Source organism: Lontra canadensis, unplaced genomic scaffold (assembly GCF_010015895.1).
Source record: "Lontra canadensis isolate GAN:19392208 unplaced genomic scaffold, GSC_riverotter_1.0 scaffold107, whole genome shotgun sequence".
Classification (NCBI taxonomy): domain Eukaryota; kingdom Metazoa; phylum Chordata; class Mammalia; order Carnivora; family Mustelidae; genus Lontra; species Lontra canadensis.
Window position 1 is genome coordinate 4,680,447 of NW_022631101.1, and position 9,360 is coordinate 4,689,806.

The 9,360-nt window shown below is 56.0% G+C and overlaps 1 protein-coding gene across 1 annotated transcript; it reads left to right on the plus strand.

The window, feature by feature from the left end:
- Positions 1–1,532: 1,532 nt before the first annotated feature.
- Positions 1,533–9,136, plus strand: SIGLEC11 (sialic acid binding Ig like lectin 11). Its single transcript, XM_032839039.1, has 9 exons — positions 1,533–1,569; positions 1,656–2,027; positions 2,221–2,505; positions 2,676–2,723; positions 5,311–5,568; positions 5,651–5,935; positions 6,167–6,263; positions 6,503–6,584; positions 8,363–9,136. The coding sequence occupies exons 1-9, from the start codon at positions 1,533–1,535 to the stop codon at positions 8,552–8,554; spliced, it is 1,656 nt and encodes a 551-aa protein (XP_032694930.1). The 3' UTR covers positions 8,555–9,136.
- The last annotated feature ends 224 nt before the right edge of the window (positions 9,137–9,360 follow it).

Sequence of the window (9,360 nt, forward strand, 5' to 3'; positions counted from 1 at the left end):
AAACAGGCTCCCTGAGCAGGGAGCCCTGACCAGGGGCTCAATCCCAGGACCCTGAGATCATGACCTGAACCAAAGGCAGATGCTTAACCAACTGAGCCATCCAGGCACCCCTAAAATTTACCATTTGTAAATTTTTTTAAAGGATTATATTTATGTATTTGACAGAGACACAGTGAGAAAGGGAACACAAGCAGAGTGAGTGGGAGAGGGAGACGCAGACTCCCTCCTGAGCAGGAAGTCTGACCTGGGGCTCGATCCTAGGACTCTGGGATCATGACCTGAGCCTATGCTTAACCAACTGAGCCACCCGGGCGGCCCTGTAGGTGGCAGTTTTAATAAGCAAAGGGAACTTCCGTTGGAGCTTTTCTTGGGCTGCGGCAAGACCGGTGGGCTGTGCACCTGTCCTTCCAAATCTTGAAGTTTGCATACGGGGAGGCCTTAACTGGGTTCAGTCACTGCACGGTACAGGTGTTCTCAAGGCTGTGTGTCCTCGGAGCAGCCTCTGGGAGCAGGAAAGGTGTGACCCTCAGGCTTGACTGGGGGCGGGGGGTGGGCAGTGTAGAACACTGGTGGGCAGTGTAGAGGTGTGGGGCTCCCACCTCTCAGCAAAGCTCAGACCCTTTCTGTGCCCAGGTGGGGCTTGGAGGTGGGAGTGGGGCTGAGAACCTGCCCTGGGGGTGAGGGGTGGGGGAGGGGGAGGGTTCCAAGGTTCCAGTTTCCCCCTCCGGAGCTCCTCATCCCATGAGACTTCACTTACAAAACACAAATTCAAATCTAGCGGCGCTTGGGTGGCTCAGTCAGTCAAGTGTCCAATTCTTGATCTCAGCTCAGGTCTCGATCACAGGGTTGTAAGTTCGAGCCCCGGGTCCTTAAAAAAAAAAAAAAAAGATCCTTAAAAAAGAAATAAAATTATTAAGGCTTTCAAGGTGGCGACCCCAAGTGTGAGGCCCTGCTGAGTGCAGTGACCGTGGGTCCCCGCTGGCTTCTCACTGTGGAGCTGGGAGCGTGGGTGGGCTGCAGACACGGCCCCAAGGCTTGTGGGGAAATTGAGTGCTCTTGGGGAGCCAGAGGGCGTTGGGTGTTGGGGGGGATGAGGCGTGGTACCTGCGGGCAGGAGTCAGGTGGGTCCTGTTCTCCCCTTTGTCCCCAGCCCCTGCAGGGAGTAGATGGGGCCTGGTGAGTGAATGAATGAATGAATGAATGATTCCTGCCCCCAGCTCCTCACCTGGAGCCCTTCCTCACCCATTCCCCCTGAAAAGCCCACTGCTAGGGCCGCCCTCCCCCGAGCCCCATGCCGGGCTCCTTCCCTGTGTAGGCAAGCCCTGGGTCCTTTCTGCCTCTACTTGTTCATCTGGGAAAGGAGAAGTTGGAAGAAGGGATTTGTCAGGACTTCACGGTTCCCTTCCTGAGGTTCCTCTTCCGTGGACGGTCACTACCCTCTTCTTCCCCCGAGAAGCTTCCTGTCAGAGCTTCCTTCTGGGACAGACAGGCACGTCCAGAAGCCAGACGGACTGAGGACAGCCCCTGGGACCATGGGGATGCTGCTGCTGCTGCCCCTGCTGTGGGCCGGTGAGTGGGCTGAGGGCCAGGGGTTCCCCAGGAGTGGGGGGCAGTGCTGGTCCTGACACGGCTGCTGAGCCTTGGTGTCCCCTCAGGTTCCCTGCAGGGGGATCCGGGGTACGAGCTCCGGGTGCAGGGCACGGTGACGGTGCAGGATGGTCTGTGCGTCCACGTGCCCTGCTCCTTCTCCTACCCCGGGCTTGGCGTGAACAACACTACACGTGTTTACGGCTCCTGGTACCGGTTAAAGGATAATCCTAGAGCGGCAGTTCCCATGGCCACAAAGAGCCCAGTCAGAGGGACGAAGAGGAAAGGTCTCCACCTTTCCGGAGACCCTGGGGCGGGCGACTGCTCCCTGAGCATCACGGACGCGCAGAGGCAACACAGCGGAAACTATTACTTTCACCTGTACAGAGGTCTCATGAGACACCGTTACAGAAGTAACAGGCTCACTGTGCGTGTGACAGGTAGGGAAGGTCCCCAAGAGCCAATCACGGGGCAGGGGGCATGTCCTCAAGGGCAGCAGCGGAGCCCCAGCTGCTCATTCTTAATGGGGAGAAGGTAGCACGGTCAGGTCAGAGTTGGGGTGAACCTGATCTGTTTCAGAGGCATACACGGGGGTCCCCTCTGGGGTCCGGACTCTCCTTCTCTCCTCTCTAGCACTGACACAGACCCCGGATATCCGGGTCAAGGAGCCTCTGGAGTCCGGCCGCCCCAGCCACCTGACATGCTCTGTGCCTGGGGCCTGCGATGGGGCAACGCCCTTCACCATCTCCTGGACGGGGGCTGCCCTTAGAGCCCAGGGACTGGACTTGGAGGCCTCTAACTCCTCGGAGATCCTGCTCACCCCCCACCCACAGGACCATGGCACCAACCTCACCTGTTGGGTGACCTTCCCCAGGGCTGGCGTGAGCACCCAAAGCACCATTACGCTCAATGTCTTCTGTGCGTGCAGAGTCTGGACTTGGGTACCTGCGGGTGGGTCGGGGAGGTGCAGAGGGGCTGCAGGGAGGACACTGGGCTTGTCCGTGTCAGTTCCCATTCCTGTGTCTCCTGGGGATGGGTGGCAGGGGAAGGGCCAGTTCCAACCCCATTCGTCACTGTGTCTGTCCCAGATGCCCCACAGAACCTGAGCATCAGCATCTCCCGAAGAAACTGCACAGGTGAGTCGGGAGGGCCCGCTCCCTAAGGCTGGATGGGAGCACATCCCCCCAGCAGAGCAGAGCCTGGAGCTCGAAGCCAAGCCGGGAGGGCCAGGTCGACACACAGGGAGAGCAGAGCTGGGAGGCCCCCCTCCATGATCTTCGCTTACTATTCATTATATGCAAAGCCTTTTTGTCAAATACAGGCAAGTTACAAAGAATCACCATCCAATGAACACCTTGGTACTCACCACCCCAGTTAAGGCACCAGGGGCGCCTGGCTGGCTCGGTCCATGGTGCCTGCAACTCTTGATCTTAGGGTCATGAGTATGAGCCCCGCACTGGGCGCAGAGCCTAAGAAAAAAAGAACAGCACCCCCACCTTTGGAACCCCCTAAATGTCCTTCTTAATTTCGGCCCCTTCTATCTGGCCTCAGAGAGAGCCATTACACTGGACACTGTGTCACCATCCTTTCTCTATATTTTACTTTATTTTTGATGAAGGTATAATTGATGATAACTTGCATCTATTTAAATCATACAAGCTTATATTTCATAGATGGAGATTCGATATACGTTTACCCCGCCAAAGGAGGCACACGATCCAGTTAATTAACACATCCGCGTACCTTCTGTTTTCTTGTACTTTTCCTAAACACGTGTCTGGCTTCTTCCACTTAGGATGACATGATCAAGGTTCATCCCTGTCGCAGCACGGGTCAGGGGTTCACGCCTCGTTAGGTTGAGTATTATTCCATTGTATGGAGAGACCACCGTCCGGCCGTCCGCGGATGGACATTTGGGTTGTTTCCACTTCGGGGCTTCTGTCAACAGGGTGGCTCCAAAAATTTCTGTACAAGGATCTGCTTGACTCCCCGCTTCCACGTCTTTGGGATCTACTCCTGGGAGTGGTTTTGCGGGCGTCATAGTCCCCTTGACTATTCTGATGGGATGTCACCCTGTGTTCTTGACATTCCTCTGTGTTGCTTGTGGCTCTAATTTTTGCCTCTGTTTGTAGGTATTATGTTAGTTTCACATTCCATTCTTTCTTTTTTTCTTTTAAGATTTTTATTTACTTGACAGAGAGAGGGAGAGATATTACAAGTAGGCAGGCAAAGAGAGAGGGGGAAGCAGGCTCCCGTGGAATAGGGAGCCCGATGCAGGGCTCGATTCCAGGACCCCCGGATCATGACCTGAGCTGAAGGCAGAGGCTTTAACCCACTGAGCCACTCAGGTGCCCCTCACATTCCACTCTTGATGGGCGATGGAGCTGTCCACAGATTTTAGTTTCCGTGATAATGCTGCTTCGAACATTCCCCTTGTGAACAGAGGAGCGTTTCTCTCGGCCGTACCCCACAAGCTGTCGAGCACCTGATTTCTCAGCAATCTTGTGACAATGCAGATGTGACTCAGGAGGCCTGAGGGACCTCTGGTTCTGCATTTCTATCCAGCTCCTGGAGGGTGCCAGTGCTCTGAGGGACAGGCCTATACATTTTATGCCCAGAATCCAAACTGTGGGCCCTCGGGGAAGTATATTTCCAATGCTCCTAGATAAGGCTGCCTTGAATAGCTCTGGAAGGCCATATGAGAAACTGGCAATCATCAATCATCATTGCCTTTGAGGAGCGGGATTTGTGGCCTGGGGAGTCCGCACGGAAGGGAGACTTTGTTCTGAACTCCCCTTCCTCCTTTGTGAATTTTAGAATGCACAGTGTGGTTGCCCTACTCCTGAGACAAGGGGCGAAGGTGGGGGAAGGAGGCAAAGAGGTAGAGGTCCCATCCTGAAGAGCCTTGAGGGGTCTGGTACTTGAATTTTGGATACTTGTGAGCGAGGGGTGTTCAGCAGTTTGGGATAGAGAGGGGGAAATGTAGTTAAGGGCGCTTGCCTCGGGGTGCCTGGGTGGCTCAGTCGGTTAAGCGTCTGCCTTCGGCTTGGGTCAGGATCCAGGGGGTCCTGGGATTGAGCCCCGCATTGGGCTCCCTGCTCAGCAGAGAGTCTGCTTCCCCTTCTCCTGTTCTCTCTGTCAGCAAATAAACAAAATCTTAAAAAAAAGAGCACTCACCTCAAAGAGGTCAGTGTCCATCAATGGATGGATAAGCACAAGGCGGTCTGTCCATGCGATGAACTTGATTCTGCATGAACAGGAGCGAGGCCCAGGCAGGCGCCACAAGGCGGGAGAACCTTGGAAATGTCACGCCCTGAGAAACAAGCCAGACACAGGAGCCCATGTGGCGTGTGATTCTACTTAGGCCATGTTCAGAAGAGACAGATCCACAGGGACAGAAAGTTAGGTTAGGGGTTGTCAGGGGCTGGGGGTTGGGGAGGTTAGTAAGGGGGGAGGCAGCTGGGGGGGTGCAGGGGGGAGTTTTGGAGGGTGATGAAAACATTCTAAAATTGATTGTGGTGAGGGTTACCCCACGACTCTCTGTAAGTGGCGTGTGAATGGAATTGTCTGGTACGTGAATCATATCACCATAACGCTGCTTGCAAGACTATGTGTAAAGATCCCTTCCCAACTTAGGAGAAATGGAGGAGGGAGAAAAGGACCAGGGCTTTGAAGCCTCTGGCCTGCACTGAGTGCGCCTGTGCTCTCTCTCTCTGCCCCCAGAACTGAAGTACCCAGGGAACGGCTCAGCTCTTCCAGTCCTGGAAGGGGAGACTCTGCTTCTGGTCTGTGCTGCTGATAGCAACCCTCCCGCCACCCTGAGCTGGGTCCAGGGGAGCCGGACTCTGGGCCCCTCCTGGCGCTGGGAGCAGGGGCTCCTGGAGCTGCCCCGCGTGGAGCTGGGCGACGAAAGCAAATTCACCTGCCAAGCTCAGAACCCGCTGGGCTCCCGGCAGGTCTCCCTGCATCTGTCTGTGGTCTGTGAGTGTGGGGAGCCCTGGGGGCAGGCTGCCCGGGGCCTGGGGAGCAGCGGCACCCCTGACCCTTCCTCTTTCTCCCGCAGACCCCCCGCGGCTGCTCAACCCCTCCTGCTCCTGGGAGGGCGAGGGACTGCGCTGTAACTGCTCCTCCCGAGCCCAGCCGGTGCCCACCCTGCGCTGGCGGCTGGGGGAGGAGCTGCTGGAGGGGAACCACAGCAACGCCTCCTGGACCGTCACCTCCAGCTCTGCCGGGCCCTGGGCCAACAGCTCCCTGAGCCTCAGTGGGCCGCTGGGCTCCGGCCTCAGACTCAGCTGCGAGGCCCGGAATGCACATGGGAAACAGAGCGCCGCTGTCCTGTTGTTCCCAGGTCCGGGAGCGGTCGGGGGCAGAGGTGTAGGAGGAGGGAGTCTGGATCCTAGAAAAGACAGTCTCGGGGTGGGGCTGGGAGCCAAAGGGGAGGGGGTGAGAGAGAGGAAGGGAGGGGGGCAGAGTCCTGGTGTTCCGCTAGTTGGGGGCCAAAGAAGGTGAGAGCCCGAGGAGGGGGCACCAGAGTCCTGGGGCTTGGAGGGGACTCACCGGCAGCCCCACTCACCTGCAGGGAAGCCTGAGCTCGAGGGAGGATTCGTTCTGGGGGCCGTCGCGGGTGCCGGTGTTGCTGGCCTGCTCAGTCTCTGTCCCTGCCTCATCTTCTTCATGTGAGTGTCGCCTCTGGACGAAAAGGCGGGGGCGTGGGATGGAAGGGGTCTGAGTCCTGGGGTCCCAGGCAGCCCCAGCTCAAGGAGCCCAGATAGTGCCGATGCTGTGAGAACTGGGGATCCCTGCCAGGCCCATTCTCATGGGTGGACAGGCTCTGTACGTCCCCTCCTGTCAGCCTCTTCAGTGGGCATGGCAGTGAGTCAGCGGGGCTGCTGACGGGTCCTGGCCTCCCCCTCAGGGTGAAGATCTGCAGGAAACAGGCTCCCTGGCCTGCCGCTGGTGGGACGGATGCCACCCGCACGCTGGGTTCTCTCTCCTGGGTGAGTGATGAACCCTCCGTCCGTCAGGATGCCATTTGGCCACCACCCCAGGATGGTCACGGCCACACCCCTCTAGACGACTCAGATGGTCATCATGCCCCAAACAGGCTGTTGTTCCCCGGTCCCCGTGGACTCAATCTCCCAGGCCAGCGGCCTGGGAGTCACTCTCCCCTCTGCTCTCTGGCTCACCTTGCAGAGCCAAAGATCACCAGCATCTGTCTGTCTCCTGTGTTCACTTGGACCCTCCCTATCCCCACTTCCTCATCTCTCCCTGGACCCCAGGCCTGTCTTCCCCTCCTTCCTCTCTCTCCTCCCCAACACAGGATGGCAGGTGGTCTCCTCAAAATAACTACAAAATTCAGGGGTCCCCAAACCACTCTCAGCTTCAACAGCTCACCAGAAGGCCTCCCAGAACTCACGAGGACCTGTTATACTCGTGGCTAGTTTATTTCAGGGAGGAGAGACAGATCACAGCAGCCGAGGGGAGGACCCCTGGACTCTGCCACGGGGACTTCTTTTTTTTTTTTTTAAGATTTTATTTATTTATTTGACAGACAGAGATCTCAAGCAGGCAGAGAGGCAGGCAGAGAGAGAGGAGGAAGCAGGCTCCCCGCTGAGCAGAGAGCCCGATGTGGGGCTCGATCCCAGGACCCTGAGATCATGACCCGAGCTGAAAGCAGAGGCTTTAACCCACTGAGCTACCCAGGCGCCCCACCACGGGGACTTCTGTAAAAGAACCTTCCAGGTGTCTCTCCCTGCGGAGTCCCATAGACAGTGCTGATTTTTCCCAGCACTGGTGTGTGATGAGAGGCAGGGGGGTGGGTGTGGGCAGGGGGGTGGGTGTGGACGGGGGGTGGTACTGCCACCAGGGAAGCTCACCCTTGCCTTGTGTCCTGGGTTTCTACTGGGGGTCAGTCACGTGAGTATGGAGCACCTGTATGACTGACCTTGGTTACGTGGTCTCCAGCCCCTCTAGAGGTCAAGCTAATACTGTGTGGCCAGAGGCCCCAGGTGAACGGAGATGTTCCCATCAGGCAGGACCTTCCACTGGCTTAGAGCTTCCCTCCCAGGGGCTGGGGCAAAGGGTCAACCCTTTCTTCGGGCACACTGGGCCTTTTACCACACAACGTCCTTTGCTTTCAGGGTTCATGGTATAATTTTGTAATTGTTTGCCTGAACTTCTGAAATACTGGATGGTCCCTGAGGGCAGTTCAGCTCTGAGCAAATCCCTGTCTTCTCACACAACCCACCCTAATCCTGAGCATCCTATCACAATTTACTATTAGATAGTAGTCTAATTGACTACTACTAAAATGTCAGCTATCCCCACTGTGAGCTAGCTGGTGTAATGGACCATGTCTGCCCTGTTTCCCCACCGAAGAGCCAGGGCCTGGCAGGGGCAGACACTAGGGCCAGAGAGACCTGGGTGTTAGTCTTGGCCCCACCAATAACTCAGCGTGTGATTTGGGGGATATTTACTTAGCCTCACTTTCTCCACCTGATAAATGGCGATAACCGTGTCTCCTTAATGGCTTAAGGAATTAAGCCATTAAGGAATGAGGGATCTGGGAGCTTGGTAACTGATTACCAAGGGCCAGGCATTATTATTCTCAAATATTTATTGAATGAATGAATGAATAATGTGGGCGCAGCCAATGTTTGTGGAACGAATGGATGAAAGACTAAGTGCTCAGTTTCCAGGTTTGCTTGTGGATCCTCCTTACCGTCTGCCAGCTCCCATTATCCTAACTGGACCCCCTTCTTTCCTCTCCATTCAGGGTTACCAGCCAGAGTATCCGGGAAGCATCCCCCTAGCCTGCCCGCCCCCAGCTGTGGCCCCGCCCACCTTGGAGGAGGAGTCCGAGCTCCATTACGCCTCCCTCACCTTCCACCCGCTGAGGCCCTGGAAGCCTCAGGACCCGGAGGGCTCTAACACCACCGAGTATTCAGAGATCAAGATCTGCAAGTGACACATCGGGGGTACAACTCCTGAGAGAAGAGTCTTCCATGGAAACGGGTTGCCAACTAGTGAGTGGGAAGCCCCCTGCTGTGGTGATGGGCAGAACGGGCTCAAATTCAGCCCGAGCTCGAGCAAGTCACTTTACTTCCCAGTCGCCCCCCTCTGTAAAGTGGATGCAAGAAACCGAACTCATAGGGTTGCTGTGGGGGCGGTCAAGGTGGCAATGAGTATGACGGGTCCAACAAGGGGGCAGGGGCAGAGAGCACCTTGGCGCAGCTCTCGCCCCTTCCCAGGGCAGCCCGCCTGGTGTAAGGGTCCGCTCTGAACGGGGACCACTCTGCAGGGCTGTTCTAGCTCCAGAGCACCGCCCCCCCCCAACCCCGGGGCGCTTCCTCAGGAACACTCTGAGCTTGCCTCCTGGGAACCCAACTTGTGTATTTTCACCACACAGAAAATAGTTCGCGGATTTTCTAAAATAAACGACAGGTTATCTAAATTATATACCTCTTCCTTTATATGTCCCGGAGGTTTTGATTCTCACCAGTGTCTTCTATTTGTAGAACTGGCTTGTAAAATTCCTTGCAGTTTCGGTCTATGTTCCGTTAACATTGCAATATTGTGTTGATCTTAAAATAAAAACTGCCAGCTCCTTTACCAGCAAAAATGGATTTACTGGGGGAATAAAAGAGTGCTGTGAACCAAAAAAACCCAAACCAACCAAGAAACCAAACAACCTTCTCCCGAAACTGCAGGAAGTCGAAGAACAAAACAGGAGCACGCTTTTATGGAGAAAAGGAGCAGGGAGGGCTGTTATAA